The sequence below is a fragment of the Neofelis nebulosa genome, chromosome 10 (genome assembly GCF_028018385.1).
Source record: "Neofelis nebulosa isolate mNeoNeb1 chromosome 10, mNeoNeb1.pri, whole genome shotgun sequence".
Classification (NCBI taxonomy): Eukaryota; Metazoa; Chordata; class Mammalia; order Carnivora; family Felidae; genus Neofelis; species Neofelis nebulosa.
The window spans coordinates 59,926,684-59,949,198 of NC_080791.1; the positions used below are offsets into that span (position 1 = coordinate 59,926,684).

Consider the following 22,515-nt stretch of genomic DNA (forward strand, 5'->3'; position numbering starts at 1 on the left):
CAAGATTAAACTGCACATCAGATAGTCAACAAAAGTAGAATTTACTTTGTATCAACCCACACAAGCAAAATGCTATCTTAAGTTGATCAGTGAGCAGAGAATTCAGCAAGTCCAAATGAAAGAGAGGGAGGTGTTTAAGAATGATAATCTGTAGAAGGAATGATCCAAACAGCATGAGAATTCCTTAAATCTCTCAATTTAAAAAAAGATGTCAGGACCACACCATGCCCTCCCTTGTACTTGTCTCAATGTGACTGCCAATACATTTGTACTCTTCAAAGTTCCAGGGGTCATAAAACAGCTTTGTACTAGCTGAATGACTTGCTTTCAACTTCTGTATCACGGATTCCATTCAAATTCACTGTCCTGTCTCTACCTGGGGTGGAGGTGCTGGCTTGCCATTAAGAGCCATCTGGAATGGGGTGGCCTGGCCTGCAGGAGGCAAAGGGGCAGTCTTCAACTTCTTTGTACTAGTTTTGGATGGCCGTTCCTCCTCTTCTTCATCAGAATCCTGAAGGCCATACTTAGAGAAATGGGAGACCTAAGGAAGAGAAGAATCCAACAAAATCAAAAAATGTTTTAAAGATTTTATTTTTAAGAAATCTCTACACCCAGTGTGGGGCTCAAACTTACAACCCCAAGATCAAGAGCCACATGCTCCACTGACTGAGCCAGCCAAGCGCCTCAGAATCAACAAAATCAGCTTTAACACTTATATTCCTAAGAGCTTCCACAATACTTGTCCTTACAATCTTGCAGAATTAGCTTTAAAAAAAAAAAAGAGAGATCATAATATTTAAGGCACGATGTCATCTATCACACTTTACTGTTGTCCCTAGATTTAGATGATTAGTACATGTACTAGTTGCTCATATACAATTACTAAATTATTAATACAGGAAACCGAATCCAGAAACACTGCTACTATTTTCATTTCTATATGCTGCCTAGTTGTTCACTACCTACACAAGGACCTTTAACTAGTTAAATAATCCAACTGGCCTAGAAGAAAATAAACCACTGGGTTAAACTATCAAGGAAGGGAGGAAGTCAATGTCTTCATCCCCAAAAATCTTTAAATGAATGACAATTTAGGAAGAGTTGGTATCAAGAGACTAAAATTCTGCCTCATGTCTCTAAGGATGTCACACATTAGAAAAACCACTCCTTAGAAGTGTATCTACATGCTCACAGGATGGGGTAGAAGATGTGAATCATTAGCATAAAAGTTTTTAATAGCTCCTTATTGTTCTGGTGTTTAACTAACATATGTAATTTGGAGCAAATCATAATGTACCTCTACATCTGTTTCCTAATTTGTAAAAATGAAAAGAATTTAAGAGAGACTCTTCTAACACATTTTGTCAGTGTAACTACAGTTTACAAGAACTAGGTTGAGTTGACTATATACCTTAAACACCCAAGAACCTGTTTCGGGACGGTACTCTTTGAATTGAGCTCCCTGTTTCCTTGAAACTGCTTCCAATCTGCCCTCATAGTTCATATCAGCAAGTCGATCTGGGCTCTTTATTAAACAGCGAGATGTTTTATCTGTTGGCCAAACTCCATCCAGTGTAACTTCGGCCTTCCTGTAATGTACAACCAAGTGAAGTGTAAATGTTCCATACTTAAGACCAGAAAGCCAAGTAACATCTAAATAAAGGTACCTGTGTTACTTTGGAATTACTCTGCAGGTGTTACATAAACTTGTGTCCTGCCTCTTAGGGTAGATAAGCTTAAAAGCAAGGAATCACCCCCACATCACCTAACTTAATATCTGGTTGAAGAGTCAAACTCCATTTACTTTAAACTACCACGACACGTCAATTATTTCCAATAAAATTTTGACACTTAAGCTACACATCCTTGATCAAATTCAGTGCTAAAAGTCCAGATCTAGGACTTAACTCTTGGTGAAGGTCTTAAAGTGGTGTTGTACTTAACAACATTAATAATAGCAGCAACTACCACTAACAAATGTTTCCAGAATGAGCTATCAGGAATACCATAATATTAACCATTAAATATTGAGTGGGAGGAAGATGACTGTAACTGCAGTAAGGTACACCTTCTAATATCAACATGTGAGATCAAGGACTGTGTTCTATTCATTCTGTATGACTTACACCTAGTACAGTCATTAGTACATAATAATAGATGACTTAAAGAAAAAAAACTTTTATTAAGTAATCTCTATGCCCAATGTGGGGGCTTGAACCTACAACCCCGAGATCAAGAGTCACATGATTCCACCAACTAAGCCAGCCAAGTGCCCCCAGATAGAACACAATTAAATCACATTATTTAATAGGTGACTTTTTAAAACATTATTCTTTTTAGTGTGATAAAAGATATAACACAAAATTTACATCTTAAAAAGAAATTTACCACCTTAACCCTTTCCTTTTTATACCATTCAGTAATGTTAAGTATGTCCACGCTGTTGTGCAACCAATTTCCAAAACTTACCTTTCCTAAGTAAAACTCTATCCTTAGAAAACAACTCCCCTACCTCTACCCACTGGCAACCACTATTCTATTGTTTGTTTCTATGAATCTGTCTCTTTAGATGGCCTTAAATAAGTGGAATCATACAGTATTCGATGTTTTATGACCAGTTTATTTATGTCCTCAAGGTTCATCCGTGCTTTAGCATATGTCAGAACTTCCTTCCTTTTTAAGGCTATATAATATTCCATTGTGTGTAAAAAGATTTTGTTTATCCATTCACCTGTCAATGAATATTTGGGTTGCTTCTACTTTGCTATTATGAACACTGTTACGAACATGGGTGTGTAATCACTCATGGTTGTGAGATCCTGCTGCCAATCCATCTGGATATATACCCAGGATATATATCTATATATACATCTATGTATCTATATCTGTATGCACATCTACATATCTATATCTATACTCGTATATAGATATACGTATATATCTAGATACATACACACACACACATACACACATATGTGTATATTGCTTCCAATTCTTTAGAAACTGATGGGTCATTTTTAATTTTCTGAGGAATCACCATACTCTTTTCCATAGTAACTGAACGATTTTACATTCCCACCAAGATATACAAAGGTTCCAATTTCTCCATATTCTTGCCAAAACTTTTCTTTTTTAAACTTAGTAACGATCCTGATGGTATGATGGCTCACTGTGGTTTTGATTTGCATTTCTCTAATTATTAGCAATGTTGAGTACCTTTTCATATGTTTGCTAGCCATCTGTATCTCTGGAGACATGTGTACTGAAGTCCTTTGTCCAGTTTTTTTTTTTTTTTGGTGGTATTTTTGTTGTTGTTGAGATATAGTTCTTCATATTAACCACTTACCAGAAATATGATTTGTAAATATTTGCTCCCATTCTGCAGGTTGGCTTTTCATTCTGTTGCATGTGTTCTTAGATGTACAGGGTTCTTATATTTTAATGTAGTCTAATTTGTTCATTTTTACTATTGTTGCCTATGCTTTTAGTGTTGTATTCAGTAAATCCTTGTCAAAATATAATGACATGGTAAAAAGAAGGCCTTGGGGCACCTGGGTGGCTCAGTTGGTTAACTGTCCCAACTCTTGATTTCCATCAGCTCAGATCATGATCTCATGGTTAGTGAGTTTGAACCACACATCAGGCTCTGTGCTGGGAACAAGGAGTCTGCTTGGGATTTTCCGTCTCCCATTCTTTCTGCCCTTCCCCCCATTCCCTCTCTCTTAAAAATAAACAACCATTTAAAAAAAGAACGTCTCTTCAAAAAATGGTGTTGGGAAAACTGGACAGTAACATGCTAAAGAATAAAACTGGACCACTTTCTTACACCATACACAAAAATAAATTCAAAATGGATTAAAGACCTAAATGTGAGACCTGAAACCATAAAAATCTTAGGAGAGAACACAGGCAGTTAACTTCTTTAACACTGGCCACAGCAACTTCTTTCTAGGTATGTCTCCAGAGGCAAGGGAAACAAAATAAAAAATAAACTATTGGGACTATACTAAAATAACAAACTTCTACACAATGAAGGAATCAATCAACAAAACCAAAAGGCAACCTAAGAAATGGGAGACGGTATTTGCAAATGACATATCTGATAAAGGGCTAGTATCCACAATACACAAAGAACTTATAATACTCAATACCCAAAAAATGAATAATCCAATTAAAAATGGACAGAAGACATGAACAGTTTTCCCAAAGAAGACGTACAGATGGCCAAAACACATGAAAAGATGCTCAGTATCACTCATCAACAGGGAAATGCAAATCAAAACTACAATGAGGTATCACTCATACCTGTCAGAATAGCTAAAATCAACAACACAGGAAACAACAACAGGTATTGGCGAGGATGTGGAGAAAAAGGAACCTGTTTGCACTGTTGGTGGGAATGCAAACTGGTGCAGCCACTGTGGGAAACAGTATGGAGATTCCTCAAAAAGTTAAAAACAGAACTACTCTGGGGCACCTGGGTGGCTCAGTCGGTTGAGTGTCTGACTTCAGGTCAGGTCATGATCTCACAGTTCATGAGTTCGAGCCCCATGTCTGGCTCTGTGCTGACAGCTTGAAGCCTGGAGACTGCTTTGGATTCTGTGTCTCCCTCTCTCTCTGTCCCTCCCCCACTCGTGCTCTCTCTCTCTCAAAAATAAACAAACATTAAAAAAAAAAAAACAGAACTACTCTGTGATGCAGCAATTGAACTATGAGGTGTTTACCCAAAGAACACAAAAATGCTAATTCAAAGGGATACATGCACCCAAACGTTTACAGTATTATAATTATAATAGCCAAACTATGGAAACAGTTCAAGTGTCCATCAATTGATGAATGGATAAAGAAGTATACACACACCACACACCCCATTAAATATTATTCAGCCTTAAAAAAGAATGAAATGTTGCCATTTGCAACAACATGGACGGAGCTAGAGAGTATTATGTTAAACAAAATTACTCTGAGAAAGATAAATACTGTATGATTTCACTCATATCTGGAATTCAAAAAACAAATAAGCAAAGGAGGGAAAAAAGTGAGAGGCAAACCAAAAAACAGACTCTTGACCATAGAGAACAAAATGATGGTTACCAGAGGGGTTGGGGGGGGGGGGTTGGGTTAAATGGATAATGGGGATTAAGGAGTGCACTTGTGATGAGCACTGGGTGATGTATGGAAGTGTTGAATACTGTACTCCTGAAACTAATACACTGTATGTAAACTAAAAACTTAAAAAAAAAAAAATACACACACACACACACACACACACACACACACACACACATACATACACACACACACACATAAAACTTCCCCTATGTTTTACTCTAAGAGTGTTGTAAGTTTTAGGTCTTATGTTGAGGCTTTAGTCCATTTTGAGGTTTTTTGTTTTTTTTTTAATATAGTATAAAAGTACAACTTCATGCTTCTGCATACAGGTTTCCCAGAATCATTTGGTAAAAAGATTGTTCTTTCCCCTACTGAATGGTTTTGGCAGTCTTGTCAAAAATAACTACATATGTGAGGTACAATGCTGCTAGTATCTTCATAGGGATTACATTAAATCTGTAGATTGCTTTGGGTAGTATAGACATCTTAATAATTTAGTCTTCCAATCCATGAACATGAGATAATTACCATTTGTTTGTCTTCTTTCAGCTTTTGCTTCCCTGGTTAATCTTATTCCTAAATATTTTATTCTTTTTGATGGAACTGCTTTCCTTTTTGGACTGTTCATTATTAGTATATAGAAACTTAACTGATTTTTGTGAGTTAATTTTGTATCCTGCTACCTTGCTGAATTTATAACTGTTTTTTATGGAATCTTTAGGTTTCCCACATAAGATCATGTCATCTCTCAACAGAGATATTTTACTTCCTCCTTTCCAATCTGGGTGATGCCTTTTTTCTTTTGAGACAGATGGTGGGAGCACACAGGGGAGGTGCAGAGAGAGAGACAGACAGACAGAGAGAGACACAGAGAATCTCTTAAGCAGGCTCCATGACCTGCACAGAGCCCAATGGAGGGCTCAATCTCACAACTGTGAGATCATAACCCGAACTGTAATCAAGAGTCGGATGCTTAACTAAGCCACCCAGGGCCCCCAGGATGATACCTTGTATTTGTTCCTTGCATAACTGCCCTGGCAGTTATATTGAATAAAAGTGGCGAGGAAAAGCTTTCACTCTTCCACCACTGAGCATATTTTCTGTGGACGTTGAAAATATGGCCTCCATTAAGCTGAGATAGTTTTCCTCTATCTCTAGTTTGTTGCGTGGCTTTCTCATAAAAGGGTATTTTGTCAAAATGCTTTTTCCCATCAGTTGAGATTATCATGTGATTTTCTTCATTCATTTTATAAACATGATGTATTACAAGATCAATTTTTCTATGTTGAACCTTCCTTGTGTTTCAGGAATAAATCCTACTTGGTCATGGTGTAAAATCCTCCCGATGTACTACGAAATCCATTTGCTAATACAACTGGTGACAGAACAATGCTGCGGTCGGGTACCAACCCCCTGTGCAGTTGAAAATCTGTGTATCTGACTCCCACAAAACTTTACTACTAATAGCCTAGTTGACTAGAAGCCTTACTGATAACATAAACCACTAACACATATTTTGTATGTTATGTGATTATATACTGTATTATAATAAACTAGAAAAAAGAAAATGTTAAGAAAATCGTAAGGAAAATGCAGTTACAGTGCTGTACTATTAAAAAAACCCATGTATGTGGGCTCACACAGTTCAAGGGTCAAATGTATATTTTGTTGAAGATATTTACTTCGGTATTCATCAAGGATATTGATCTGTAGTCTGAAGTCATGTGGTTGAAGGCTTTTGGGGGCATGGGGGGGGGGGGCTGTATTTTTTGATTACTGATTCAATTTCCTTATTATGGTTGGTAGGGTCCCCTAAGGAGAGAGAGAGAGAGAGAGAAAAAAAAAAAAACCCTCAAGGCAACCTGGCTATATGTGTATGTGACAACATCCCTCATGACCTTGTAACATGAGACCACTTAATCAGACTGCATGTTTGTCTGTTACCATATAAGAGAGACAAAGAAATAGAAAACGTATTAAAAACTATACCAGGCGGCGTTTGGGGCTCAGTTCTTCGTGTACAAACCCAACTGAGCCATACCAGCACAAATAAAGTTGCTTCCTGGAAAGAAAAGCTTCAGGGTCATGACTCCCTGTATGAGAATACTGCTACAATAGGAAATATCTAAAAATTATTATACTTATAGGGCTATTCTGAATTTCCACTTCTTCACAGTTCAATCTTGGTAGGTTGTGAACATAAATTATTTTACCTGTGGCCCTTTCATGTGTCTGAACAGGTATCCGAAGCTAGTTTCTCCAATTACAATAAAGAGAGTTAAAAATGATCATAGCAGACACAAGAAAAAAAAGTACTATTAAAAAGTGTTTTGGGAAAGTAACAGTTGGTCCTGATGATATTAGGGAAAAGGAGTCAAAAAAAAGTCCTAGTGTAGCATTTCTTTACCATTTTTACTTTTAAATTAAAGAAACAATCATCTTAGACTGTACAGTAAGTCAAAAAAGCAAGTTGCAGGAAAATGTATATAATATAAAAAAATGTGATTTAGTGGATTATTTTTTTTTTCCTTAAAATTTTTTTTCAATGTTTATTTATTTTGAGAGAAAGAGAATGTGAGTGGAGGAAGGAGGGAGAGACACACACAGAATCCAAAGCAGGCTCCAGGCTCTGAGCTGTCAGCACAGAGCTCAACACAGGGCCTGAACCCACGAACTGTGAGATCATGACCTGAGCCAAAGTCAGACGTTTAACTGACTGAGCCACCTACGCACCCCAAGCAGATTTTTCTAAATACATAAATAAATTCATACCTATTTAGCCCTTCACCCACAGGTGGTTTTTGGTTATCATCTAAGTAGACAATCACTTCTTTCCTTCGAATATGCACAATATCATCCAAATTTAGATTTGTCAAATTCACATCTCCTTCAAAATAGATTGAACCATAACCTACAAGTCAAAGGAAATAGTTAAAAACTCATCCTGTATAGAAGGCAAATAATCTATTTTATACTCCCAGTGACTAAATAATCAGAGGAAGCAAGGAGCTTTAGACATTAATCAGGATTTTATTTAATTTTCTTAACAATTTTAAATAATCTCTACATTCAACATGGGGCTCAAACTCACAACCCAGAGAACAAGAGTCACATGCTCTGTCGACTGAGCCAGCCAAATGTCGCTAAACATGAACATTTTAAATCATCTGGTAATACTTTCATTGTGTTATTTCATCCATAGTATGTATTAGGGGGTGACATCAAACACAGTTATCTAGTTTAACATCTACATTTCTATAGCACTTATCCTCAAAACAGCCTTCTTAAATCTCTTCTAAGTATCTGTACTACTGCTACATTTGAAACAACCCTTACTTAGTACCTAGCTTTCAGTGTACCTGAGAGCCCTTTTGAAAATACAATATAGCAAGATGAGATTTTCCCCCCCAAAAAGTTATCTGTATTAACTTAGTATGAAGTTAAACCTAAATACTACTCCATCTTTTATTACTAAATTTTCTCTTAGTATTTTCTTGCTTACTTTCTTTAATTGTAGAAAACTCCAATGAGCCAAACAGTTACCAAAGAATGTTACACGATTATAAGCTTATTTTGTTACTTGTCAAAGTGTCTACCGTGAAGGTCAAGGTGGGTCCAAGTATAGGGGAAAAAAGAAATGGATTCAGCTATCAAGAGCTTCTTTTACTTAATTACAAAAATAAGGTGAAGATCTTTGGCTTAAACACTACAAACTTCTACGTTCACACTCACCTTTACGACCAATAGTGAAGTCAGAGACAATGCATTCTCCTTTTTCATTGGTAATTTTGGCAAGGTCATCCATAGATGGAATAGTGTAGTAACCAACCTTAGTGAGAACAATGCCTATGACAAAAGAAACAGCAAATATAGTATTAATCGTAATTGTCCTTAGGTAGAGGAATTTTCATATTTCACTTTTTCCTTTTTGAAAAATAATAATCTAAAAGCTAATATAATCTGAAACAATCAGTAACTAAATAAATTATTAAATAAAGAGAAAACATATAGGAATAAAGCATTTTTCCAAACTGGTTTTCTAAGGAACACTATATGCCTAAGAAACCGTGTGTTTTTTTGTTGTTGTTGTTGTTTAAAGATTCCTGGTCAAGTAAGTTTGGGAAACATGCACATGATAGTATGTTACAGGCTCTGAGAACTTGTCAAATAATTAAGTCTATTTAACTTCACTTAATCCAGTGTTTCTCACGCTAATTAACCAGAGAAACTTCTTTTCATACGGCCTCCATTAACATACTATACTATGAAACATAATCCATAAAATGAGTTCTGAGAAAGGGTTACTTAAGATACTTTTATTCTACAGATGAAAATTCCAAAACCCAATGTGTAAAGAACCTGCCTTGATTACAAAGTAATTCGGCGGTATAGGCAGAGCTATAACTCCAAAGTCAATACGTGTTATTTTACAGCCTGTCTTCCATAAACCCCTTTTATCTTTCAAATTTACATCCCTAAGTAAAGAGCTAAAATCAAGATGAAAAATCCGACACGAGGGGTACATGGGTGGCTTAGTCAGTTAAGTGTCTGACTCTTAGTTTAGACTCAGGTCATGATCGCACAGTTTATGGGCTCGAGCCCCGTACTGGGCTCCATGTTAGCAGTGCTGGGCTCCATGCTGGCAGTGCAGAGCCTGCTTAGGATTCTCTCTCTCCGCCCCTCCCCTGCTCTCTCTCTCTCCAAATAAATTAAAAAAGAAAAGAAAAGAAAAGAAAAAAAAGAAAAAGAAAAATCCTACATAAGAAAGTCCCAAGGACAAATGGAAACTTAAACATCTAGTGTTATTTAAAAATAAAAACAAAAAAAGGTCTAAATTAGTGTTATTTTTAAAAGTATTAACTAAGTAGATTTCTGAAGAACTCAAGAAAACAGAACACTGGTATGCTTGTTTTAATCACCCCTTGTCCCATTTATAGGTACAAATTAGGCTAACTTGCTTTGTGAGAGAATTTAAGGCTAATATCAAATCAAACTTCATCCTCCTGCAACGCCCACTTGTATACTCAATGTGTTTCTCTACTGGCAATGTTTAGAGAGTTGTTATAGTGTCCCTGGGGATGGAACTTTAAAATGAGAGGTGACAAACAAGGTCAATGAGAAAACAAAGAGCAATTAAAAAAAAAAATCTAGACTGGGTATTTGCAAAACCGATGTAGTATCATAATGAATTCATGTAGATACACACACAAATAAAATATAAAGTTGTTTTCACAGGGCACCAAGTGACCAGAAAATATATGTGAAGGCAGTAAGATGATTAGATACAGAAAAATGTTACAGACACTGCAAGATGAACTATAAAACAACTCAAATGTTCACTAACAGAGAATGGATAAACCAAATGTGGCATATTTATAGTAATGGATTACTACTCAACAATAAAAAAAGAATGAACTGTTGACATATTGTGGATTAAATCTGATAAAAATTATAGAGTCAAAAAGAATATATATAGTATTATTCCATTTATATAAAGTCCAAGAATAGGCAAAACTAATCTATGTGACAGAAACCAGACTGTGGTCAACTTCTGGGGATGGGGACATAAAAACTTTCCAGTTTCCATTATATATATTCAGTATATATATGTCAAAATTGATTGAAATAAACACTTAATATCTGTGCACTTCACTATATATAAATTGTATCTGTTAAAAAAAAAAAAAAAAGGAATGTGATTACATTAATCAAAACCCAAATGAGGGGTGCCTGTGTGACTCAGTCAGTTAAGCATCTCTCAATTTTGGCTCAGGTCATGATCGTGTGTTTGTAGGTTTGAGCCCCGTGTCAAGCTCTGTGCTGACAGCATGAAGTCTGCTTGGGATTCTCCCTTTCCCTCTCTCTCTGCCCCTCCCCTGCCCACACTCTCTCTCAAAAATAAATAAACATTAAAAAAAAACAACAACAGGGGCTCCTGAGTGGCTCAGTCAGTTAAGTGTCAGACTTCGGCTCAGGTCATGATCTCACGGTTCATGAGTTTGAGCCCTGTGTCGGCTTTGGGCTAACTGCTCAGAGCCTGGAGCCCGCTTCAGATTCTGTGTCTCCCTCCGTCTGCCCCTCCACTGCTTGCACTCTGTCTCTTGCATTGTCTCAAAAATAAATAAACATTAAAAAAAAAAAAATTAAAAAAAAATTAAAACAACAACAACAACAAATGAGATATTAGGTCAACAAAGAAAAAAAGGCAAGCTTTAAGTAAACAATCAAGACACTATAATCTTGTAGTTTACATTATTTGTTTCATAGATCAGTTGGGAAAAACTAATCAGTTCATTGTTGGGGGGAATGAAAGAAAAGCACAGAACTGAGGTGATAATAAATAAACATAACAACGTATACCATTTGAATCCCTACACATTTCAGTCATTATGGTTTATATACTATGCTAATTCATATCTCAAACCCTTATATGATAATAATTATCACTATTATTTTAATTAAAAAACTAGTAAGCAATCTGAGTTTATAAAGCTAGAAAAAGTAGGATAGTCTCTGTGGCTATAAAATTTGGGATTTTTATGCCAGGATAATTAATGACATGAATTTACTCCAAAAATACAGAAAGTATGTGAATTAAGAATCAACCAAAGCAGGGGCACCTGGGTGGCTCAGTCAGTTAAGTGTCCCACTTTCAATTTCGGCTCAGGTCATGATCTCACAGTCCTGAGATCAAGACCCGTGTCAGGCTCCACATTGAATCTGAAGCCTGCCTGGGATTCTCTCCCTCTCCCTCTGCTCCTCCCCTGCTCATGTGAGTGCACTTTCTCTTTCAAAATAAATAAACATTAAAAAAAAGAAAAAATCAACCAAAGAGTATGTGAAAAGGGTTTAAAATGTTAACTTCTAGAAAATGCAATAAAAACATTAAAAAGTTCAGATACCTGACTTCCACTAAGTTGAAAATCTGTGACAAGTAAGAGGTCTTAAATGACTAGTAAAAGATTACTCATGTACCAATCTAAATCTGACCTGCTGGATGCATATGGTAAGCATTATTTTCTATTTCTTCTCTGTCATCCTGCAGTGACTCCTCATGAAAAGAGGTCTCTTCACTGCTTCCTTCCAGCCCATTTCGCAAGGCAGCACGCATGTTTAGTGCAACAATGGTATCATCCACACTGCTACTGCTGTTGTGTTTATTTCCAGCACTCTCTGGGGTTTGAGGAATGGGTTTGGCAATAGGGTTAGTATAAAAACGTGACACAAGAGAATCATCATCTCCATCCTGCTGATGGTTCTCATCAACAGGTTTGCTCAGGAAACTGAACCTGAAAAGGTAGAAAACAAATAATATCTTAGCTCTTTGTAACAATGGTAATAGCCAACCTTCACTGAGCTTTTACTAATAAGTGCCCGGGACTATTCTAGGTAATTCCATATATTAAAATTTTATTTAATACTTGTGGTAACCCTCTGTAAAAGGTTCCTATCATTCTCTTTTACAGGAAAGAAAACTGACAGAGAATAAGAAAGTAACTTGCCCAAATTAAAAAAGTTCTAAGTGCTAGAGTTGGGATTTTAACCCAGGAAAACTGGCTGTAGATTCCATGCCTTTAACTCCTATATTTTCATGAATGAGTGAATCTGAGCATCCCAATTTTCCCAATTTTTAGTTAAAAAAAAAAAAAGGCACTCTACTATGTAAGGTCAAATAAGAGTGGTGAATTTCAAACTAAAAAAATTGAAAAATTTTAGGTTTTCAATATTATTATCAGCAAGGTATTAGAAAATGCTTCATTCATGAAAAATCAAACTAGAATTTTATCCCGAGAGACAAAAACAAAAAACAAAAACAGGAGTGCAAAGATATAAATAGAATTTTTCACTGAGGCATTACTCTGAATATAGGAATATCAAAATAATCTAAATGTCTTCTAATGGGGAACTAATTATCATATATTCACAATAATGGCTACCAAGTAATTAAAAAAGAGGCATATATATATTCATATTGATATAGAAAGGTATTTATAATAAAATAAATAAAAATAAGCAAGCTATAAAACATTGCATCATTCATGCCTATCTCTACAATATCTATATAAACAAATTTCAAAATTTTAAGAAAAGACATCAAACTATTAAGGGTTGTAAGGGTGACTATTTCCACTTCCTCCTTTATACACTTGTATACTTATTACTTATTTTTTTGGTTTGGTTACAGTGACCATGTATCACTTTGATAATGATCACAAACAAGATATTGCTCATTTTGAAGGTGGTGAAGGGTGTCAAATGTGTGAGAACCCTGGTTCAAAATGACATGCACGGATACCAAAATAGTTATGCAAAACTGAATCAGAAGAACTCCAATAATTTTAAGGTCTAAAGTACTCAAAAAACAAGAACAGGACTTAATTTCTAGATGCTCATATGCTGTAATACTATGCAACATTCACCAAACTTCATACATTTTCACAGAATGAGTAAATTCCAAGCTTAGAATCTCTTCAGAATGAGAACAGGGCTCTCTTCCAGGAACAACCCAAAACAAAATCTGGTTTACCTCTCCCCATTTTCTGGATAATCAGATGGTGAAGCGAGATCTTCGGAGTCACGGTTAACAGGAGAAAAGAGATTGCTGTTGTTAAGGTTTTTCAAAACCAACTTCTTAATGCTCTTCCTATAAACAGAGACCAAAAAAAAAAAAAAAAAAGAACTCAGGTGCACATAATCACATCACTGGCATTACCTTAAAAACCAGAGTCAAAAAGAGCACCCTCATTCAGCTCCTACATAAATAACAATGGCCAAAGAGGTTCAATTCACAGTCTTTAATATATAACCAGGACTTAAGGTCTCAAATATATTATACTCTGCTGTTTGGAAGAATATGCTAAGCACATTCAAAACAAAGTGGGGAATCCCCTTTGAAAACAGTCATCCTTCACTGAATCCTGAACACTTTATCCAGACACTTAGATAACCCATCATAGTATGTCTCATGTTTTGAGTAATTCTCTATATGTCTTCTCTTTAAACACTTTCTTCCTTTTTTGACAGTCAGGATTTATGACTGTCTCTTCATAGAACTTGGCATGCTGTCTTGAAGAAACAGAAAGGAGGTATTTGCTGACTAAATAAGATTTCTTTTAAAGATGACAAGAAAGAAATAGGAGTAAAAACCCCTGATATTCAAATAATCACAAAATTTCAAATTTGCGTACAGAAGGTTTACTTAAGGCAAGAACATCCGTGGTATATAAGCTTCAAACAAAGAACCATATGAAGAGATATTAATCAATCTTCACTTAAAAACTCACTGGATTAACTAATATGCTACACTCCCTCTTAAAAATAACAAACTGCAGGGGCGCCTGGTGGTTCAGTTGGTTAAGCTCTAGACTCTTGATTTCAGCTCATGTCATGATCTCACAGTTCATGAGTTCCAGCCCCACGTCAGGCTCTGTGCTGACAGCATGGAGCCTTCTTGGGACTCACTCTCTCCTTCTCTCTCTGGCCCTCTTCCACTCTCTCTCCCAAATAAATAAACTGAAAAAAATAAAAATAAAAATACAAGTTGCAAGCAGTATATAAATAACACTCATCTATTTATTTCTAATCTCAACAACTGAGTTATATGGTAACAATTGTCAGCAGCATTTGTTCTAAATGCGTGTATGCTATAGTCCTTATTATAATGGTGTCATTAAATATGTATTAAATAAGCCAATGAAATAGGCACTTGACAATAAAGAATTGTTATTTCCATGAAAATTAAAACTTGCCTTCCTATTAATGGGTAACACAAACCAATCCTCCTAGAGAGACAATCAGAAAAGCTAGAGCTCTTTACAGGCATGGAAAGCTAATAAGATAGTAAAAAAGGACTGAACCAGCACCTGGAGGGACACTGGCACAGAGAGGTGTTATTATAACGGTGTCTGTTATTTACGATTGCTTTTCTCCTGGAGACTTTTCTTCTCTAAAATTTTGCTTTTTGATTTTAAGCGATTTCTACACCCCACATGGGGCTCAAACTCACAACCCTGAGATTAAGAGTTACATGCTCTTCCAACTGAGCCAGCCAGGAGCCCCTCCTTGGGACTTCTCTGATTCCAAGGGGAAGGTTAAGAGGTTGATGGTGTGCCTGACAGTTTTGAGGGACTAGAGAGATAGAGACTGGAGTCTGGAGCCACCAGGAGGTTAGGGGCACTAGTGAATGCCACTTATTCTGTGTTGGGACCTGGAAAGTCTTTACCTCTGGAGTTAAGAGAGAACTAAAAGTAAAAAGTATAAATCACAAGTTCAGTTCTGACTCATCTCAATAAGCACTTGTCATAAAAAAGCAAAAATTCTCTGTAAGTCAGTATCATTATCTTTTAACTCTAATTATTGCCTTAAGCAGTTGTGAAAATGACAGACATAAAATAATTTTTAAAAAAGACACAAAAGGAGACAAGATATTTCTTCAAAGAAGATGAATGGCCAATAAGCAAATAAGATGTTCAACATTACTAGTTATAAAGGAAATGCAAATTATAAGCACAAAATACCACTTCACACCCAGTAGAATGGCTATTACACACACACAAACAGAAAATACTAAGTGCTGACAAGCAAATGGAGAACATGAAAACATGCATTGCTGCTAAGAATGTAAAATGGTGTAGGTACTGTAGAAAACAGTTTGACAGTTCCTCAAAAGGTTAAATACAGAATGACCAAACAATTCCAATCCTAGATATACACCCCAAATAACTGAAAACAGATACTTGTACACCAATGTTCATAACAGCACTATTCACATAGCTAAAGTGTGGAATAACCCAAACATCGAACAACAGATGAATGGATAAACAAAATGTGGCATATCCATACAACAGAATATTCAGCCTTAAAGCTTCAATGAAGCTTTGATACATGCTACAATATTATGAATATTAAAAACATTAAGCCAAGTAAAATAATCCAGACATGAAAAAGAATACTGTAGGAATCCCCTTATATAAGTATCTAAAATAGGCTAATTCATACAGACAGAAAGTAATACAGAGGTTAAAAGGGACTGAAAGGAGGAGGAGATACAGAATTATTGCATAACAGGTGCATTTTTCCTGTTTGGGATGATGAAAAAGTTCTAGAAATGGTTGTGATGGTTACACAATACTGTGAATGTACTTAATGCCACTGAATTGTACACTTAACATAAAATTTATCATTTTAACCATTTTTATTTATAGTTTACAACAAGAATTATTAAGTAAAAAAAATAAGTAAAACACAAGTGATTCAGACGTACATTTGTAAACCCTGTTAAGTATTAAAATGGATAAATTTAGGGAACTGTAGATGTGTTCATTTTTTGTGATATTGGAAGTTAAGGAAATAAAGTAACCAAACTAAAAAAAAAAAAAAAAAAAAAAGGAAAAATCAGTATGAATACTGAAGACCCAAATGATTAGCAAGCCTAGCCTAATTTAAGACCATACCCCAACAACTATCTTTTCTCTTTTTTTTTTTTATATTTATTTATTTATTTATTTTGAGAGAGATTGTGTGTGGGAGGGGCAGAGAGAGAGACAGAGAGAAAATCCCAAGTAGACTCCACACTGTCAGCACAAAGCCCGATGCAAGGCTCAAACCCATGAACCATGAGACAATGACCCGAGATGAAATCAAGAAGCAGACACTTAACCAACTGAACCACCCAGATGCTCCTATAGTTTTGTCAAATACACATGGAATATTAAAAAAACTAGCCATATGTTGGGATCATAAAAGCAAGCCACAAATTTCAGAGAATCAAAATCACCTGGAGTACCTTTTTTGAACATAAACTAGAAATCACTAACAAAACAATCGCTTAAAAGTCTCCATGTTAAGAATTCATACTCATATAATCCAAGGCTCAAAATACCTCCCCCATGAAAATTAGAAGCATTTGATTCGTATGTAATTATTACCTGGATGATAATAAAGAGTACTCCATATCAAAACTTAGAGAACACAAATATAGCTGAACTAAAAGGAAATTTATATCTTTAAATACATGTATTTGGAAAGAAGAAAAGCTGAAAATCAAAAAACTAAGCGTCTATTTGTAAAAAGGACAGGAAATTAAATACCAAAAAAAAGGGGGGGAGGAAGAAAGGAAGGAACTGAAGACCAAATGAAAGTAAACATTAGTGAAAATATAAATAAAAGTTTATAAAATAGAAAACAATCACAGAATCGGGAGCATCAATAAAAGTCAGAAGTTAGTTCTTTGAAATCAGTAAAATTGGTAGATCCATGACCAGACTGAGAACACACACACACACACACACACACAAATCTTTGTCAGAAATGAAAATGGGGATATCCCCATAGATTCTACTGAAATGAAGAAGATAGTAAGGATACTTTTTAACAACTTTATGCCAATGAATTTGACATTTTAGTTGAAATGAACAAACGTTATAAAAACATAACTTGCCAAAGGTGACTCAAAAAATAAAAAAGCTCAATACCCTATTAACTTTTATATAAATTAATAATTAAGAAAAAAACCAAAACCAAGCCTTACTACCAAAAAAACTTCAGGCCCATATACCTTCACTAGTGCTCTATATTTAATATAAACAAAACCCAAAAAGGTCTATCTTACATAAACTTGTCCAGACAACAGAAGGAGGAAATACTCTCCAATTTGTTTAAAAGGTCAGCAAAAACTTTATACTAAAATTAGGTAAGAGGGGCACCCAAGTGGCTCAGTCAGTTAAGCGTCTGACTTTGGCTCAGGTCATGATCTCCTGGTTTGCGTTAGGCTCTGTGCTGAGAGGCTGGAGCCTGCTTCGGATTCGGTTTCTCCCTCTCTCTCTGCCCCTCCCCTACTTGTTTTCTCTCTCTCTCTCTCTCTCTCTCTCTCTCTCTCTCTCTCTCTCTCAGAAATAAATAAAAACATTTGAAAAAAAAACATGTAGGAAAGGAAAATTCAAGCCATTCTAAGTCATTAACACAGATGGCAAGAAATCCTGGACAAAATTTTACACAGTGAATCCTAATAAGCAAAGAAATTATCAAACACTATCAGAGCCTATGTGCAAAGAACTTCTCCTGAACACCCCGCTTTTGCTGGCCAAGATGGGACAACTTGACAATCATAAAAAAACACCAGCTACAACAGACTGAAACACAGCAACCAGGGTGGGGAGACTGATTAAATATTTCACATGAAGAACATACTTTCAACTAGAAGATAAGGAACCAAACATAAAACATAAAAACAGTGCCAGGCAAAAGTGAAGAGGACTGAGACCAGAAATATGAAGTTAGGTACAAAGAACAGAGTATAGCAAAACTAATTTGGGAAAGCAAAACTATGTGACTTCAAAGACTAAGTTTATTTCAACAATGAAATACTTCATAAGTAAAAACAAATGACAGATTCATGTATATTCTGCCATAGTTAAGTCACTGCTCTCAACTGGCTTATAGGAATATAGCTAGAAAGGTATGTAGTAATAAAATTGATTTTTTTAAAAGATTTATGTTTTTGGGGCGCCTGGGTGGCGCAGTCGGTTAAGCGTCCGACTTCAGCCAGGTCACGATCTCGCGGTCCGTGAGTTCGAGCCCCGCGTCAGGCTCTGGGCTGACGGCTCGGAGCCTGGAGCCTGTTTCCGATTCTGTGTCTCCCTCTCTCTCTGCCCCTCCCCCGTTCATGCTCTGTCTCTCTCTGTCCCAAAAATAAATAAAAAAAAAAAAAAAAAAAAAAAGATTTATGTTTTTAATTAAAAAAAATTTTTTTAACATTTATTCATTTTTGAGAGAGAGAGAGGGAGGGAGGGAGGGACAAATGGGGCATGGGCAGAGACAGAGGGAGACACAGAATCAGAAGCAGGTTCCAGGCTCTGAGTTGTCAGCACAGAGCCCAATGCAGGGGCTTGAACCCATGAACCTTGAGTTCACAAGCTGAGCTGAAATTAGACGCTCAACCAACGGAGCCACCCAAGCATTCCTTTCTTTTTTTTCTTTTTTTGAGAGAGAGTGCACACATGCACAAGCTGGGGAGGGGCACAGAGAGGAGGACAGAGGGTCTGAACCGGGCTCCATGCTGGCAGCAGAGAGCCATATGTGGAGCTCAAACTCACTAACGGTGAGATCATGACTTGAGCCAAAGTCAGCTGCTTAACTGACTGAGCCACCCAGGCACCCCAAAATTGACTTTCATACATTGAACTTGTATCCCATAAACCTTGCCACATTTATTAGTTCATAGCTAACGTACAGTAAACTCCACATACTAAATTGTACAATTTGATAAGTTTTGACATCTGTGTACACCAGAGAAACCATTATCATAATCCAGAAAAACACAGTCACCATACCCAAAAGTTTCCTTGTACTCCTTGCAATCTCTCCTTCCTACCATCGCCATAAGGACGACTTGCATCTTCTAGTATTCTATGTAAATGGAGGGGGGAAAAAAACCCTGATTTGGCAAATACAGGATAGAATACCATTAATTCAAGTAAGTTATGTTTAAAACAAATATTCAAAATAATACTGGAAAATAAAACTCTTATCTAGGGGTGCCTGGGTGTCTCAATCGGTTAAGCGTCCAACTTCGGTTCAGGTCATGATCTCACAGTTAGTGGGTTCGAGTCCCACGTTGGGCTCTGTGCTGACAGCTTGGAGCCTGGAGCCTGCTTCAGATTCTGTGTCTCCCTCTCTCTTTGCCCATCCCCTACTTGCGCTCTCTCTTTCTCTCTCAAAATAATAAATAAACATTAAAAAAAATTAAGCAAAACTGTTACTTGAAAAAAAAAAAAAACATAGGCATATTTAAACCAGAAACACAGCAAAATATTCCCTCTGACAGTCCTCCCTAACCCTCTTCAGTTTATTTATTTTTAACGTACTCTCTATGCCCAACATGGGGCTCACTCACAACCTGGAGGTCAAGAGTTCTATGCTCCACCAAGTCAGCCAGGTGCCCCTCCATCCTCAATTTAAATAACACATCTTCAGAGCAGCTTTCTTTCATCATGCTATTAGTCTCTCCTACAGTGGCAATCTTTGCTTCTTTCTGTCATTTGTCTCACTTGTGATTACTGTCAACATCTCTCTCCCCTCACAGATTATGAATTGGGTGACAGAGGAATGAATTTTGTTCTTAGTTGCATTCCCAGTGCCCATCACACTTGGCATTTAGTAGTTACTTGATATATGTTTGTTGAATGAAGGAACGTACACGTGAATTAAAGAATATTTTCAGAGCGCCTGGGTGGCTCAGTCAGTTAAGCGTCTGACTTCGTATCAGGTCATGATCTCGCGGTTACTGGGTTTGAGCCCTGCATCAGACTCTGTGCTGACAGCTCAGAGCCTGGAGCCTGCTTTGGATTCTGTGTCTCCCTCTCTCTCTGCCCCTCCCCAGCTCATGCACGTGTGCGCTCTCTCTCTGAAAAATAAACATTAAAAAAAAAATTTTTTTTAAAGAGTATTTTCAAATTTTTGTCACTCAGAATAAATATAATTACTGGCTTGCTCTATAGTAAATTCCTCTGACTAGAATGAAAAGGCAAAAGGAAAAAGATGTGGCACTGAAAAGGTTCTCACACCGTTAATCTATCAAATTCATCTTTCAGAGCAGAGTGCTGTTCTAGTGGCGGCCATACTTATAAAGTCCTTCATTAATCTTTTACCATCTGTGGTATTATATGGCAACTGTTTACAGAGTTATAAAGTGGTAGCCCAAGGTTTGGTTTAGGAAGTGAACAGTAGCATCTGCCATTTCTTTTAGATAGTTAAATACAGTTAATACTACATTCTAGATTCTAACAACTCAATCATGGAAAGCTGACAGCATAAACTAGAAAGACCTTTATGATCTCCATCCCCTTATTCCTTGGCTTAGAATATTTCCACCACTAAGACCCTTCCCCATAACTGGCATAAGAGTGAAGTTGTGGGATTCTATGCTATTATTTAGCTCCCTTTATGCCTAAGATGCATTCAGATGTTCAACATTCACTGATTACTTACTAAGTAACAAGAACTATTTCAGGCACTTTAAATGACAGAACAAAACAAGGGTACCTACCTATATAGAACTCATGTTCTAGAGCGAGAGAACAGAAAGAAAACTAAAAATAAATTACATATTAGAAGGTATGAGAAAGAAAGAAAAAGAAGGATGAGAAGAATGTGGGGGGAATGCTGACAAGAGAAAAGATGAGTGCGATTTTCAATAGACTGGTCAAAGTAATCTTCATTGAGGGAACATGTGACTAAACACTGAGGGTTAACTATAAGGATTTATCGGAAGAAGTGTTTCAGTGCAAAAAGAACAAGCAGGGCAAAGATTGAAAGGCAACACATGGCTTTTCTGTCCTAACAGTGGCAAGGAGGCAGTAAAATTAGAGTGGAGTAGACAATGGAGAGTAGTAGTAGTCGCATTCATACAGGTAATGGAAGGTCAGATCTTACAGTACCTTACACACCATTGCACAGAATTTGGCTTTTACTCTGAGTAAAAAATCAATCACCACACAGTTTTGAAGAGAAGAGTGACATGATATGACTTAACACTTCAAATAGCTCTCTAGCTACATTCAGAATAGAATGCAGAAGGGTAAGGGTAAAAGCTGAAAGATCAGGAGAATATTGTAATAATTCAGTGAAGAGATGATGATGGCTTGGATCAGGGTAGTAGAGTGGTAGTAGAGTGGTTAATAATTGGTCAGATGCTGGGTAATCTTTGTAGGTACAACAAAGAAGATTTGCTGATGGTTTAGATGTGGGACATATGAAAGAAGTAAAGGATTCCAAAGTCTCTGGCTTGAGCAGCTAGGACAGAAATGCAATTATCTGATAGAAGTTTGGATGTAACAGGTTTGAGGTGGAAGATGAGGAGTTCAGTGTTGTAAACGTTAATTTTGAAATAAATATCTTTTAGACATCCAAGTGGAGATGTTGAGTAGGGCTGGATATAAAAATCCGGAGTTTGGGAGAGAGGTCGGGAGTGGAGATAGAAGTTTGGGAATCATCAGACTATAAATGACATACAAAGCTATGAAACTAAATTAAATCACTCTGAGACAGTAAAGAAAATGTGATCAAGAACTGAGCTCAGGGGCATTCCAATTTTAAGAGGTTGAGTAGAGGAGGAACCAGCCAAGGAGACAGAGGGCAACCAGTATAGTAGGAAGAAAACTAGGCAAGTGTGGGGTTCCTGGAAGTCAATTAAAGAATCAAGGAAGGAGGGTCCCTGGGTGGCTCAGTCAGTTAGGCACCTGACTTCAGCTCAGGTCATGATCTCATGGTTTGTGAGCACGAGCCCCACATGGGGGGAGCACCAGCCTCGCCTCTCTCTCTGTCTCTCTCTGCCCCTCACTCACTTGTGCCCTCTCTCTCTCAAAAAAAAAAAAAAAGGAAGGAGAGATGAATCGTGTAAAATAT

General features: G+C 36.7%; 1 protein-coding gene across 7 annotated transcripts in view; it reads right to left on the reverse strand.

Moving 5' to 3' along the window:
* NUP98 (nucleoporin 98 and 96 precursor) overlaps positions 1–22,515 on the reverse strand; it is a 117,551-nt gene that overhangs the window by 41,821 nt on the left and 53,215 nt on the right. For all 7 annotated transcript variants that reach the window (XM_058687905.1, XM_058687904.1, XM_058687903.1 and 4 more), the window contains 6 exons: positions 13,640–13,756; positions 12,103–12,401; positions 8,845–8,958; positions 7,885–8,023; positions 1,412–1,589; positions 377–541 (listed from right to left, as the gene is read on the reverse strand). In XM_058687905.1, the coding sequence (XP_058543888.1) occupies positions 377–541; positions 1,412–1,589; positions 7,885–8,023; positions 8,845–8,958; positions 12,103–12,401; positions 13,640–13,756 (1,012 nt within the window). The remainder of the gene's footprint in view (positions 1–376; positions 542–1,411; positions 1,590–7,884; positions 8,024–8,844; positions 8,959–12,102; positions 12,402–13,639; positions 13,757–22,515) is intronic.